General features: G+C 44.0%; 1 protein-coding gene across 3 annotated transcripts in view; it reads left to right on the top strand.

Moving 5' to 3' along the window:
• vps13c (vacuolar protein sorting 13 homolog C) overlaps positions 1-15,040 on the top strand; it is a 425,868-nt gene extending 410,828 nt beyond the window's left edge. For all 3 annotated transcript variants that reach the window (XM_069902927.1, XM_069902926.1, XM_069902930.1), the window contains 3 exons: positions 3,559-3,679; positions 5,972-6,061; positions 14,757-15,040. In XM_069902927.1, coding sequence (XP_069759028.1) covers positions 3,559-3,679; positions 5,972-6,061; positions 14,757-14,846 — 301 coding nt within the window. In that variant the 3' untranslated portion in view covers positions 14,847-15,040. The remainder of the gene's footprint in view (positions 1-3,558; positions 3,680-5,971; positions 6,062-14,756) is intronic.
• Positions 15,041-15,392: the final 352 nt, after the last annotated feature.

Here is a 15,392-nt window from a genome sequence, read left to right as displayed (position 1 = left end):
CCTGACTATATAAATTTTGGTAGATCTTGTCTCTCGGAAACCTCTCCAGAAAAGTTCCAGCCATTGACCTCAGGCTCACCACCTTTAGTTCCCTGGGCTTGCCCTCGCTGCCCTCTTTAAATAATGGCACAACATCAGTCTTCTGTCAGAGGCTAAAAATGTGAATATCTCAGCAAGGGCCTCCTCAATTTCTTCCTTCGATTTCCACAAGGAACAGGATGCCCTGAGGATGTTTCTGATCCAAAGCTGCCAAGATCCAATCCCTGGTGGTTCTAATACGCTTCATCACTTCACCACTCGTTTCCTCCAATTCCTCAGTTTCCATGTTCTCTACAATAACCACTGCTGAGGAAGATTCAAAATCCAACCCATCTCTGTGGCTCCACACAAAGTCAGCCTTGTTGATCTTCAATGGGACCAATTCACTCTTCAGCCACCCTTTTACTCATCGTATACCTGTAGAATCTCTTGGGTTCTTTATCCTGCCTGCCAGCTCCACCTCATGTCCTCTTTGCACCCTCCCAATTTCTCTATTAAGCGTACTCTTACACTTCCTGCACTCATCAAGGGATTCACTTGATCCAGACAAATCTAATATAAGCCACCTTTCTCCTCATCAGAGCTTCAATATCCCTCATTAACTGAGTCCATTAAACTTAACAGCCTTTCCCTGAACCCTAATTGGAACATGCAGTGTCTGAACCTTTGCTAACCCACCTTCAAAATCATCTCACCTTCCAGTCCCCTGTTCTGTAAACATACTCTCCCAACCAGCCTCTCCAACTTCCTGACAAACTACTCCAACATTAAGCCTTGCTCCAATTAGAATTTTAACGTGTGGACCATCCATCTTACTTCATAAATATTTTAACTAATGTAGTTACCTCAAGTGCTCCCCCACTCTCACTTCAGTCACTTGTCTTGCTTTGTTCCCCAAGAGGAGGGCAGTGTTATGCCCTCTTTAGTAGGCCCCTTAATATATTGATTGAGGAAGCTCTCTTGGACACTCTTAACAAATTCCACCCTGTCTAAAACCTATGGGGCCCTGGTCAATATTCAGCAAGTTAATCTCCTAGTAATAGTATCCAGTTACTCTTGCAGCTTTGCAGTTTCCCTACACATCTGCTCTTCCAATTCCCATTTGGAAGCCTATAACACAGTCCCATCAAAGTGATCATTCCCTTCTTGATTCTAAGTTATACCCATATAGCTTCACTTGGTCATCTGCCAAAAATATTCTTTCTAATCAGTGTTGTTATGTTGTCCTTTATCAAAAGTGCAACATCCCTTCTCTTACCTGCTCTTCTATCACACATCTATATCCTGGAACAACAAGCTGTCTACTTGCCTTTTCCCTCAGCTGCCTTTTCCCAGTCTCCTGAGCCAATCCATGCCCTGAGTTCATCTGTCTTACCTGTTCTGCCTCTTTTATTGAAATAAATGCACTTTCAATTATGGCTATTTCCCCCTCACTTTGCCATTCTGCCTTTCCTGTCCATTAAACTTTGGGTACAATATTAGCCCCCAACTTCTGCTCTGCCCTGAGGAAGTCGAGGTGCTGAAGTGCTTTTTTCATGATGCCATTATCGTGCTGGGTCCAGGAAAGATCCTCCGAGATAGTGACTCACAAGAACTTAAATTTGCTCACCCTCTCCACCTCTGATCCCCCAGTGATCACTGGATCGTCCACCTGGTTTTTTTCCTTCCTGAAGTCAACAGTCAACCTCTTGGTTTTGGTGACAGTGAGTCCAAGGTTGATGTTGGTGCACCATTCAGCCAGGTTTTGTGTAGCTGATTGTTGACTTCAGGAAAGGAAAGCCAGAGGTATACAATCCAATGATCATTAAAAGGGATCAGAGGTGGAGAGGGTGAGCACATTTAGGTTCTTGGAAGTCACTATCTCAGTGGATCTTTCCTGGACCCACATCAGTGCCTCTACTTTCTCAGGAGTTTGTGAAGGTTTGGTATGACACCAGAAACCCTGGCAAATTGATGTGGTGGAAAGTGTGCTGACCGGCTGCATCACAGTCTGGAATGGGAACTCCAAAAGGTAGTGGACACAGCCCAGGACACAGTCGAACCCCTCCCCACTATCGAGAACATCTTCAGGGAACGCTGCTGTCGGAGAGCAGCGTCAATCATTAAAGACCCTCACCTACCCAGCACACGCTCTCTTCTCGCTGGTGCGATCAGGAAAGAGGTGTCGGTGCCACAAGACTCAGGTTCAGGAACAGATGCTCCCCCCCACCATCAGACCCCTCAACGACAAACTCAGAGACTCATCTAAAGGCTCTTGTGCACTTTATTGATTGATTTTCTTTGTTCTCTCTGTATGGCACAGTCAGTTTGTTTACATTTGTTTTGGGTTTACAGTTCTTTTATTTGTTTACATATTTACCCTGTGTACAGTTTGTTGAAATCTGAGTGCTTGTCCCACATCGAGTAAAGCCCTGAATGATGTCCCTAAAACACCTTACTGTTCTTACCAGTAATTGCTCAGCCCTCAGCCTCTGGAGCCAAAGCTTCAGCACAAGTTCAAGTTATTTGTTATCATCCAATTGTGTAAGTAGAACTGGACGGAACAGCGCTCTTCGGTCCTCAGTGCAAAAACATACACATATATTTATATATAGACATAGCACACATATTTTCAAATGACTTATATGCAGTACATAAATATTGTTTAATAAATAGTAAATAAACGGATGACAAAAGAGATAAATGTATGCAAACTGTGCAAATACAGGTACACGATCCTTTATCCGGACATCTAAAATTGGGGAAGCTCCAAAATCCGGCAAGTGGGGAGAGAGGCGGCAGCGCGAGTCGGGCAGCCGAGGGACCGGCGGTTGGGGGAGATGGCCGGGCGACTGGAAGGGGGTGGGGGTGGATACAGCAGCACAATTCGGGTGGGGTTTCTGAAATCTAGAAAAATCTGAAATTCGGAACACACTGTCCCTCAAGGGTTCCGGATAAAGGATCGTGTACCTGTATAAATGGGGCAACACGATCGACATTGCAGTTAACACAATGCTACTCCAGCAGCAGTGACCCAACTTCAAATCCCGCACCATCAGTAAGGAGTTTGTAGGTTACCCTGGGGGCTCCAGTTCCCTCTCACTCTTCAAAGCGTACCAGGGTTGTAGATTAATTTGAGTGTATTAGACAACACGGGTTTAAATGGCTGAAACCAGCTTCTACCATGTTGTAAATTTCAAAAAAATTAAAAATAATGAGCAAGAGTGCTTAAATGCGTCCGATTGAGGCTGTTGTTGAGGAGATTGGTGGGTGGAGGGGTAATAACTGTTCGTGAACTTGGTGGTACAAGTTCTGATGGCAGCATTATTGTTTAAAATGTATGTTTCCTTTAATCTGAAAATTAGCAATATAAAAAGTCGTGAAAGTTGTACTATGTATGATTCAGCTGAGAGCCATTTGAACGATTCAGACCAGTACCTTTACTGTTGACTGATGTGTGGAAATGGGGCCTGCTTCATTCATCCACACCATGTGCACCTCACGCTGTCTCCCCTTGTTTTAAAGCACTTTGTCTTTCAGGCGAGTGATCTGCATATCCAATGAAATTCTATGCCACCTTGGCAATGATTGGAATTACACGTATGAAGAATTCATTCAACCTCCAACTTTGGACAGGAATGTCCTTTCCTTTTATATCAAGGTACGTTGGGTGGAATTTTGTTGAAGTTTGAGATAACATCTTTATATACTAACGCTTTGTCAATTGCAATGCTGAACACCTTTTGAATCTCAAAGGGCCTTGGGTGCTGAAAAGCTTCCGTATTCTGTCAAAGGTTTGGATCTGGCCGCAGGTTGCCGATGGTTTAAACTGAACTGGAGTAGCTGCAGAGGCTGCGAGAGTTCTGGAGGCAAATCCACGGTCACTCAGTGATTTTGAGGGGACTCTCTTTTACTTTTTGTCTGACTGTAAGGGGCACCAAGCAATGCTGAATCTCTGTCATGTAAAATTACATTTCTGTTTAATTACGTGATAATCAATAGTATCTGAATAGGATAACCAGAGGCTAAAACACAAAGCTGTAGAAACTCAGCAGGTCAATCTGTGTCCTTTATATTACAAAGATACATAACCAACATTTCAGGCTTCAGCCCTTCATCAGGGTATGAGCAAAATATAGGTAGGCATTTGAATAAAATGGTGGGGGGTGGAGAAACACAGATCCACAGACGTGGATAAGGAGGAAGGGCACACCAGCAAATAGGGAGAGGGGGAGAGCTCTGTGAATAGAGAGGGAACAGAATAGAACAATGCAGCACAGTATAGCCCTTCGGCCCTCAATGTTGTGCCAACCCCTATATTCCTTCCTAAAAAAAAAGGAAAGTTCTATATTCTCCCTACCCCATAACCCTCTATTCTTTCGTCCACGTGCCTGTCTAAGAGTTTCTTAAATGTCCCCAATATTTCAGTCAATACCACCATCCCTGGCAAGGCATTCCAGGTACCCACAACTTTCTGGGTGTAAAAAAACTTACCCTGACATCTCTCTTAAACTTCCCTCCCTTAACTTTGTAGATAATCCTCTGGTGTTTGCTGATCCTGCCCTGGAAAACGGGTGCTGGCTGTCCACCCTATCCATGCCTATCAGAATCTTGTCGACCTCTATCAAGTCTCCTCTCATCCTTCTACGCTCCAAAGAGAAAAGTCCCAGCTCTGTTAACCTTGCTTTATAAGACTTGTTTTCCAATCCACGCAACATCCTGGTGAATCTCCTCTGCACCCTCTCCATATAATGAGTTGACCAGAACTGAACACAGTACAACATAAAAAAAATTCTGGTCTTACCAGAGATTTGAGGGGGAAACACTTCCTCTCTACTCCTGAATTCAATCCCACTTTTAATGAAGCCCAGCATCCCGTAGGCCTTCTTAACTATCCAATCAACCTGTGCGGTGACCTTGAGGGATGTATGGATTTTAACCCCAAGGTCCCTCTGTTCATCCACATTCTTAAGTAACTGACCATTAACCTTGTACTCAGCCTTCTTGCTTGTTCTTCCAGAATGCAGCACCTCACACTTATCCAGATTGACCTCCATCTGTCACTTTTCTGCCCAACTCTGCATCCTGTCTCTATCCTCTAGTAACCTTCAGCTCCATCCACAACTCCTCCAACCTTCCTGTCTTCCGCAAACTTACTGACCGTCCTTCCGCCTCTTCATTCAGGTCATTTATAAAAATTACAAAGAGCGGGGGTCCAAGAAAAAAAAAACCCTGAGACTCTCCGCTAGTCACTGACCTCCAGGCAAGATACTTTCCTTCCACTACTACTCTTTGGTATCTTCCTACAAGCCAATTTTTTATCCACACAGCCAAGGTTCCACTGATCCGTGCCTCATGACTTACTGGATGAGCCTCTCATGGGGGACCTTGTCAACCACCCCTCATCGATTTCTTTTGTTACCTCCTGAAAGGGGATGGAAACCTGGAGAAAAGAAGACAGAAGGGATGGGATAGAAAGGGAGAACCAGGAGTAGATTCAGGTTTCTTCCCACCCTCCAAAATGCATGGGGGTTGCAGGTCATTTGAGTGTAATTGGGTGGCACGGGTTCATGGGCCGGAAGGGCCTGTTCCCGTGCTGTATGTCTAAATTCAAAATTTAATTTAGAAACATTGACTGACCATTTCTACCTTCGGATGCTGTCTGATCTGTTGAGTTCCTCCAGCAATCCTCTGCTCAGCAATCATCTGGTCAGGATTCCAGCAGGTGCAGATCTTGTTTTTCCTTTCAACCCTTTGTGCCAGGTCCCTGAACTGAAGACCTGTCCTGAGCGAGGCTCTCTTCCTGTTCTCTCCTTCCACAATCTCTCCTTCCACATTGTTGTTGCACTTCCTTAAAAGTACGGATCGACAATATCACCCAGTTTTACAGGAGTCATATAGAAAAATGAAAGAAGCATTAACAGTGGCAAAGGTGTATTTGGTTGTTTTACAGGATCAGTCGTTAATTGGCTTTACAAACTCAAGAAGTGGGACTGAAGGTTTTGAGAGGAAAGTGGCTCTCCAGAATGAGGCTATGGCTCAGGTAAATATTTTCACCTCAACAGGGATTCAATTTTTTAAGCCAGAGTGATTTGTTTTTGGAAGAATTCTTTCCTGTCATCATGGTATGCACACAACCATGTGAGGCTTTCACAGGTGAATTGTTGCTGAAGGAGGCATGTGGCCTGCTCACCTTCAAAGGTTGGGTCTTGGAATATAAAACTTGGATGTTCAGGGTATTGTGGGCAGTTCTGGCCACCGCAGAAAGCAAGTGGTTGCGCAGGGGAGAGTTTTCCGAGAAGATGCCTGGAATGGAGAACATTAGTGATGTCGAGTGATTGTGCAGGCTGGGGTTTTCTCTGGAGCCAGCGGATGGTTATAAAAGGCACAGATGGGGTAGATAGTCAAAATCCTCCTCACCTGCTTGAGGACGTCAAAAACCAATGGGCATAGGTGTAAGGTGAAAGGAACATTTAGATTTCCGATTTATTGTCAGAGTACATACATGCAACCCTGAGATTCCTTTCTCCTGTGGGCGCGGCAGAATTACCACTAATTGATAGGGCAAAAATAAACTGTGCACAGCGTAAACATGTAAATAAATGAACTGAAAACAGATAACAAATGTAAACCAACTGACTTCATACATAGAGAACATAAAGAAAATCAATGAAGTGCACAGTAAGAGTCCTTGAATGAGTCCCTGTTTGAGTTTGTCGTTGAGGAGTCTGATGGTGGAGGGGGAGCAGCTGTTCCTGAACCTGGTGGTGCGAGTCTCGTGGCCCCTACACCTCTTTCCTGATGGCAGCAGCGAGAACAGAGTGTGTCCTGGGTGGTGTGAATCCTTAATGTTTGCTGCTGCTCTCTGATAGGAGTGTTCCGTCTAAATCCTTTCGATGGTGGGGAGAGATGTGGCTGCGTCCACTACCTTTTGCAGGACTTTACACTCAGGGATATTGGTGTCCCCACACCAGACTCGAATGCAGCAAGTCAGCACACTTCCCAACCGCGTGTAGAAATTTTCCAGGGATTCCGATATCATACCAAACCTTCGCAAGTTGTAAAGAGAATCTGAGGGGTACAGAAAGCTGCTGATATCTGGATCCAAGCAGCTGGGATCAGATACTTTTGCTGTGTTTAAGATGCATTCAGCCAAACACTTAAATAGAAAAGGCATGGAAAGAGCAAATAGTGAGTTGTTGGAGGAATACAGTGGGTCAGGTAGCATCCGTGGGCCAGTCAACAATTTGGTGCAGGGTGACTTATTGAATTTTTCTAATTATAGATAACCACTTCCATCTCTCCTTTACTTGTTTCTCTAACACACCCTGCTCGTTGGCATCTCTCCAACCTCTGTCCAATACCCTAATGCCTCGAGCCCTGGCCAGCTTCTTTCCCTCTTAGCTATAATGTCACTTCCTTCACTCATGGATGATACCTGCTTCCAGCAGTTCACTGTTTTCTCGAGATTCCAGCATCCGCAGTTTTTGTTCTTTTCTAAGGTCAGTATCCCAGGTTCAGATCCAGCACCTGTCTGTCAGGGGTTTGTATGTGCTCCACGTGTCTGCATAGCATTCCTCTGTACTGGCTGGCTGTCTACTTTATCTATGGTTCAAAATCTTATCTCTATTAGGTCACCTCTCGTCCTTCTACACTCCAAAGAGAAAATCCCCCCCAGCTCTGCTAACCTTGTTTCATAAGACACATTTTCCAATCAAGGCAACATCTTGGTAAATCTCCTCTACACCCTGTCCATAGCCTGCACAGCCTTCCTGTAATGAGGTGACCAGAACTGAACACAATATACCGAGTGTAGTCTCACCAGATATCTATAGACCTACAACACTACCTCTCTACACTTGAACTTAATCCTCTATTAATTAAGACCAGCACATCGTCATCATTCTTAACGATTCCATCAATCTGCACGGCAACTTGAGAGATCTAGGGATTGGACCCCAAGGTCCCTCTGTTCTTCCACACTGATAAGTATCCTACCATTAACCATATACTCTGACAACAAGTTTAACTTTCTAAAATGCATCACCTTGCACTTAGCTGGATTGAACTCCATATGCCACTTTTCTGTCCAACTCTACATTTAGTTGTAACATGACAACCTTCAATATTTTACACAAGACCTCCAACCTTTGTATCATCTGCAAACTTACTGACCATCCCTCTACTTCTTCATCCAGGTCATTTATAAAAATCACAAAGAGCTGAGGTCCCCAAACAGATCCCTGCAGATCTGCGGGCAGAATACTTTTCATTTACTATTGCTCCCTGTTTTCTACAGGCAAGATCATTCTGAATCCACAGAGGCAAGATTCCATAGATCCCATGCCACATAACTTTCTGAATAAATCTTCCATGGTGGACCTTGTCAAATGCCTCCCAAGAATCTGCATACACCTAAATTCTTAAAAAAATTCAATTAGGCTCATGAGGCACAACTGTTTCACTTTCCTATCATCATTTTCTGTCTCATTGGGACAAACCTATCCAGAATATCACGCAAGTGATCCCTAAACATCTTCCACATCTGTCCTTTCTCACCAGAACATCGGTTCCCAATTTACTCTCCCTAGTTCCTGCATTATGCCACCATAATGAACCCTTCCCCAATTAAACATTTTACCATTTTGTCTACTCCTCTGCTAAAGTTCAGGGAGCTGTGGTCATTATCACCGAAAAGCTTCCCCACCAAGAGGTCTGCCGCCTGACCAGGTTCATTACCCAATATAAGAGCCAATGTCGGCTGGTCCACGTACTATGTCAGGAATCCTTCTTGGGTACACCTGACAAATTCTGCCCATCTATCCCTCTTGCTAGTCAATATTTGGGAAGTTGAAGTCTCCCATAACAACAACCCTATTGTTTCTCCACTCCACCATTCCAAAACCTACCTACCTATCTGTTTCTCAGTGTCCCGAGGGCTATTCCCAATGCAGTGATTGCTCCTTTCCTACCTCTGGCATCCACCCACACTGATTCAGTAGACACTTCCTCCACAGTGTATTCCCTTTATACAGCTGTGACACTACCCCTGACCAGTAACGCTGCAAAGAAACAATCGGGTTCAGGTCAAAAAAAAAACATTAGGATTGGTTCGATGATAACGACAAACTACAACAACTCATCGACAAAAAGAGAAAAGCTTTCATCATCTTAACAATCAGCTACCAAAGGAAATGCTTTCGGAAATGCAAGGCTGTAGTCTCCTGAAGAGCACCTGAAACCTGAAAAATCAATGGTGGAGGAAGAAAGCTCAGAAAATCCAACACTAATGACACTCAAGGCTTTTTTAACACAATTAAAAGTTATTTTTTGGCCCATCTAGTCACGGTCAAGCCCCTCTCAAAAGAAAAGATGGTTCAACCATCCTGAAGAGCAGTGCTGACATCAATTTTCGATGGAGGGGACACTTTGAAGATCTTCTAAATCAAACCTTCTCATTTGACAGGAATGTGATTAACAACATTCCAAAACAGCCTAAGCAAAATACCAACACGAAGAAATCAAAGGAGCCATCAAAACCTTGAAAACCAATAAGGCCACTGGACTCGATGGGATACCAGCTGAGGTCGACAAATTGGAGGCAACCTGCTTTATTGCCAATTGGATCAAGATCTGGATAAATGAAGATGTTCCAGCAGACTTTAGAGACTCAATCAGCATTACCATCTAACAAAAGGAAAGGCGATCGATGGAATATGGAACAACAGGAAAAATCCTCACCTGAATCATGAATAACCAGCTCAAGCCTTTAGCCCAGAAGATCCTTCCAGAGACACAAGGTGGTTTTAGACCATCACATGCAGCAATGATATAACCATATAACCACTTACACCACAGAACAGGCCAGTTCGGCCCTACTAGTCCATGCCGTAACAAATCCCCACCCTCCTAGTCCCACTGACCAGCACCCGGTCCATACCCCTCCAGTCCTCTCCTCTCCATGTAACTATCCAGTCTTTCCTTAAATGTAACCAACGATCCTGCCTCGACCACGTCTGCCGGAAGCTCATTCCACATCCCCACCACCCTCTGCGTAAAGAAATTTCCCCTCATGTTCCCCTTATAATTTTCCCCCTTCAATCTTAAACCATGCCCTCTAGTTTGAATCTCCCCCACTCTTAATTGAAAAAGCCTATCCACGTTTACTCTGTCTGTCCCTTTTAAAATCTTAAACACCTCTATCAAGTCCCCCCTCAATCTTCTACGCTCCAGAGAAAAAAGCCCTAGACTGCACAACCTTTCCCTGTAACTCAAACCTTGAAATCCTGTCAGCATTCTCGTGAACCTTCTCGGCACTCTCTATTTTGTTTATATCTTTCCTATAATTTGGTGACCGAAACTGTACACAGTACTCCAAATTTGGCCTCACCAATGCCTTGTACAATTTCATCATAATCTCCCTACTCTTGAATTCAATACTCCGATTTATGAAGGCCAACATTCCAAATGCCTTCTTCACCACACCATCTACCTGAGTATCAGCCTTGAGGGTACTATTTACCATCACTCCTAAATCCCTTTGTTGCTCTGCACATCTCAATAGCCTACCATTTAATGCATATGACCTATTTAGATTTGCCTTTCCAAAATGTAACTCCTCACACTTATCTGTATTAAATTCCATCAGCCATTTCTCAGCCCACAACTCCAGCCTTCCTAAATCACCTTTTAATCTACGGTAATCTTCCTCACTGTCCACAACACCACCAATCTTTGTATCATCTGCAAACTTGCTTATCCAATTCTCCACCCTTACTTCCAGATCGTTAATATATATAACAAACAATAGTGGACCCAGGACCGATCCCTGAGGAATTCCACTAGTCACTGGCCTCCAATTGGACAAACAATTTTCTACCACTACTCTCTAACACCTCCCATCCAACCATTGCTGAATCCATTTCACTACCTCCTTATTTATACCTAATGGCTCCACCTTTTTTTCCTAACCTCCTGTGGGGATCTTTGTCAAAAGCTGGACTAAAGTCTAAATAGACAACATCCACAGCTTTCCCTTCATCAACCTTTTTTGTAACCCCCTCGAAAAACTCAATCAGGATTGTCAAGCATGATCTACCCCTGACAAAACCATGCTGATTACTCCCTATCAATCCCTGTATCTCCAAATATTTGTAAATACCATCCCTCAGAACACTTTCCATCAACTTGCCCACCACAGACGTCAGACTCACGAGCCTATAATTCCCAGGTTTACATTTGGACCCCTTCTTAAGCAGTGGAACCACATGCGCCACCCTCCAATCCTTTGGCACTACCCCCATGGCCAGTGACATCCTAAATATCTCTGTTAATGGCCCCACTATCTGCCCACAAGCCTCCCTGAGTGTCCTTGGGAATATTTTGTCCGGTCCCGGAGATTTATCCACCTTTATCTTTTTCAACACAGCCATCACTACCTCCTCAGTTATCCTTGTATGCTTCATGACCTCCCTACTATTTTTCTTTACTTCAACTGGTTCAATATTTTTTTTTCCCCTAGTGAATTCCGAGGCAAAGAAATCATTCAAAATTTCCCCCATTTCCTCTGACTTCTCACTCAGCCTACCTTCGCTATCAACAAGGGCTCCAATTTTATCCCTCACTAATCTTTTACTTTTAATGTACCTATAGAAACCCTCTGACTGCCAAAGCCTCTTCGTGCCTTTTTTTGGCCTTTCTAATTTCTTTCTTAAGATTCCTTCTACACTCCTTGTAGTCCTCCCTCAAACTCTCAGCTCCCTGCTCTTTCACAATGTGACAACTACAAGAAAAATGTCGTGAACAACTTCAACCTTTGTGCATGGCATTCATTGACCTCGCCAAAGTCTTTGAGTCAGTATCAAGGGAACTCCTATGGGATGTCCTATCCACCAATGGATGTCCTGAAAAGTATATTTGAATCCTGAGACTCCTCCACGATGGCATGTTTTCCACAGTCGTGGTCAGCAGCAGTAGTAAGTCCATCAAAATTGTCTACAGAACTGAGGGCAGACTTTTCAATCTTGCCCGTCTCAAGTCCAAAAACAAGACATCCACGAGTTCCCTCATTTGAGTTCCAATATGCAGATGGCAGCGGTGTTGCAGCTCTCTCAGAATACTACCTACAACTGTTTCTGACTGGTCTCAATCATGCGTACACGAAACTTGGACACTATCAATTCCAAGAAGACTAGATCATCTACCAATCATCACCGACTGAGACAAATTGGATAGAGCCGTCAATTCAACTCAATGGAACAACCCTGGAAAATGTGGGCCACTTTCCATATCTTGGAAGTCGCCTCTCTTCCGATGTTGACTTTAATGATGAGATCCAACATCGTCTTAAATGCAGCTCCAAATAAGAGTCTTTTATGATTGTGACATTCGAACGGACAGCAAATGGTGATCCCATCGCATGCATTGGAAACCTTGACAACATACTTGAAAAATTCCATCAACGCTGTCTTCGAAACATCTTAAATATCAGCTAGGAAATAGAAGAACAAACATCATCGTGCTAAATGAAGCAAGGACAACAAGCATTGAAGCCTACGTCATTAATAACCAACTAAGATGGAGCGGTCATGTTCGGATGGAAGACGAACGTCTACCAAAACAAATCTTCTACTCCCACCTTAAAGAAGGCAAATGTAAATGAGGTGCACAATAGACGTCTTAAAATCCAACATGAAGAAATGTAACATCGACATCAGTAATTGGGAAACCAACGCCAGGGACAGGAAACTCTGGCAAACCATCATCCAAGAAGGAACAGCAACTTTCAAAGCCAACAGATGTGGAGAACTAGAAAAAAAGAGAAATAAATGGAAAGGGAGGTATCAGCAATCAAAGCCCGATCTGGAACGGCCTGTCCTGAATGTGGAAGATCTTTCAAAGCCAAGATTGGACTCATAAGCCCACCCTCCAAACCCCTCCCATCCATGTATGTATCCAATTTATTCTTAAAACACAAGTGAGCCCACATTTACCACGTCAGGTGGCAGCTTGTTCCACACGCCCACCACTCTCTGAGTCAAAAAGTTCCCCTAAACCCATGTCCTCCTGTATTTCTCTCTCCTAATCTGTTGAAAGAGCCTACTCACCTTCATTCTGTCTATACCCCTCATAATTTTGTAACCTATCAAATCTCCCCTCATTCTCCTACACTCTAAGGAATAAAGTCCTAACCTGTTAAGTCTTTCCCTGTAATTCAACTCCTGAAGACCCAGCAACATCCTAGTAAATCTTCTCTGCACTCTTTCAAACTTACTGATATCCTTCCTGTAGTTTGGCGACCAGAATTGGACACAATACTCCAAATTTGGCCTCACCAATGTCTTAAACAACCTCACCATAACATCCCAACTTTTGTACTCAATACTTGATTTATGAAGACCAAGGTGCCAAAACATTCTTCACAACCCTGTCTACCTGTGAAGCCACTTTCAGGGAATTATGTATTTGTATTCCCAGATCCCTTTGTTCCTGCGCACTCCTCAGTGCCCTACCATTTACTGTGTATGTCCTACTTTGGTTTGTCCTTCCAAATGCAAAACTTCACACTTTTCTGCATTAAATTCCATCTGCCATTTTCTGGCCCATTTTTCCATTTGGTTCAGATTCCCCTGCAAGCTTTGAAAACCTTCCTCGCCTCTAATCTTAGTGTCAAGAACAAACTTGCTGATCCAATTTCCCACATTATCATCCAGCTCATTGATATAGATGACAAACAACAACAGTCCCAGCACCGATCCCTGTGGCACACCACTAATCACAGGGCTCCAGTGTGAGAAGCAACAATCCATTACCACTCTCTGTCTTCTCCCATTCAGCCAAAGTCGAATCCATTTTACAACCTAAAGATTCTTACTAGGCAGGGATGGGGAGAGTCATCCTAGCAGTGAGTGGCATCAGCTGGCTCTTCATCCTAGGCGCTGCCATTTTATTCAAACACAACTTTATTCAAACAGCTGCTGCGGGCAGGGCATGGTCAGGGCAGTCTGCTGGCTGAATGTTTGCCCCCATCTTCACCAAGGGGTTGTGTGTTGCTTCGGAGAATTCTGGGTCCCAGGGAATTTTACTGCATATCAATATGTAGCGAATGATGCCAACATATTCACAGAGTGACATTAGTTTGTTCAAAAAGTGGACCATTTGAAACCTCAGATTTCTAAAAATAAATATTGTAAAATTACAGCGTACATCCCAAGCATTCATGTTGATGTATTTTAAATACAGGCACACAATCCTTTATCCGGAACCCTTGGGGGGCCAGTGTGATCCGAAGTTCGGATTTTTCTCGATTTCGGAAAGCCAGATTTAAGCCCACTCAAATTGTGTTGCTGTATCCACCCCCACCCCCTTCCAGTCGCGTTGCCGTCTCTCTCCCACCCCCCCACCCTTGCCCACCCAACTTGCGCTACCAGTCTCCCCTCCCCAATCGCTCGCACTACTGGTCTCCCCCCCACCCACGCGCTGCCGGTCTCTCGCCCGCCCGACTTGCACTGCCGGTCTCTCCCCCTCACCCGCCCAATTCATGCTGCCCCACATGCCGGATTTTGGAGCTTTCTGGATTTTAGATGTCCAGATAAAGGATTGTGTACCTGTATTATTTACCATGAAATTTGATCAACTTTGGAATGCATCTGGGAGTTTTGTGAAGTTGCTGCCTGAGCTTTTCCAGTCCATTTTAAAAGGAGAGGGCATGACATGAGGCCGTTTGATCACTGTTTCAGAGGATACTGGCTGCACTTGAAGAAACCAGGGCAGCAAGACAGCAGCAAAGGTTGGTGAAGCAGAAATCCCTCAGGTTCTCCCAACCTTGACCTTCGATGCACGCCCTCCACGTTGCACCAAATTCATATCCAGCCTTTTCTATGCTCATTCATCTGCACTGCAATTATATTTTCTTACTTTAGTGAAATGCAATTTTGCAAACGTATGAATACTGTGTTAGGACTAAAATCAGTGAGTATCATGTCTGAATTTTGTTGATTTCAGTAAATAATTTTGTCAATTTTGCACTATCAGAATTATTCCGTATACTTGTTTGAATTAAATTTGAATAAAATATTGCAAGTAAAATAAACCAGGGGACATTGATTCTATGTTTACCCAAAGATGCTGGAGAAACTCAGTGGGTCACGGAGCCAAGATAAAGGTGCACGACCAATGTTTCAGGCCTGAAATAAAAGCAGGCAGGTGTCTGAATAAAATGGGAGGAGGGGCACAGTCTCACACCCAAAAGGTGGGAGGGCTGAGAAGTGATGGGGAAGAAGATAGCTCTCTGAATGGGGTTGTGGGGGGGGGGAGTAAAACTCAAAAGTCGTCAGAGTCTGTGATTGAAGAAAAACACAATTCTGGAGAAACTC

Source organism: Narcine bancroftii, chromosome 11, assembly GCF_036971445.1.
Source record: "Narcine bancroftii isolate sNarBan1 chromosome 11, sNarBan1.hap1, whole genome shotgun sequence".
NCBI classification, from domain to species: domain Eukaryota; kingdom Metazoa; phylum Chordata; class Chondrichthyes; order Torpediniformes; family Narcinidae; genus Narcine; species Narcine bancroftii.
The sequence above is the reverse complement of the archived record's forward strand: the minus strand, read 5'-3'. Positions and strand labels throughout refer to the sequence as shown.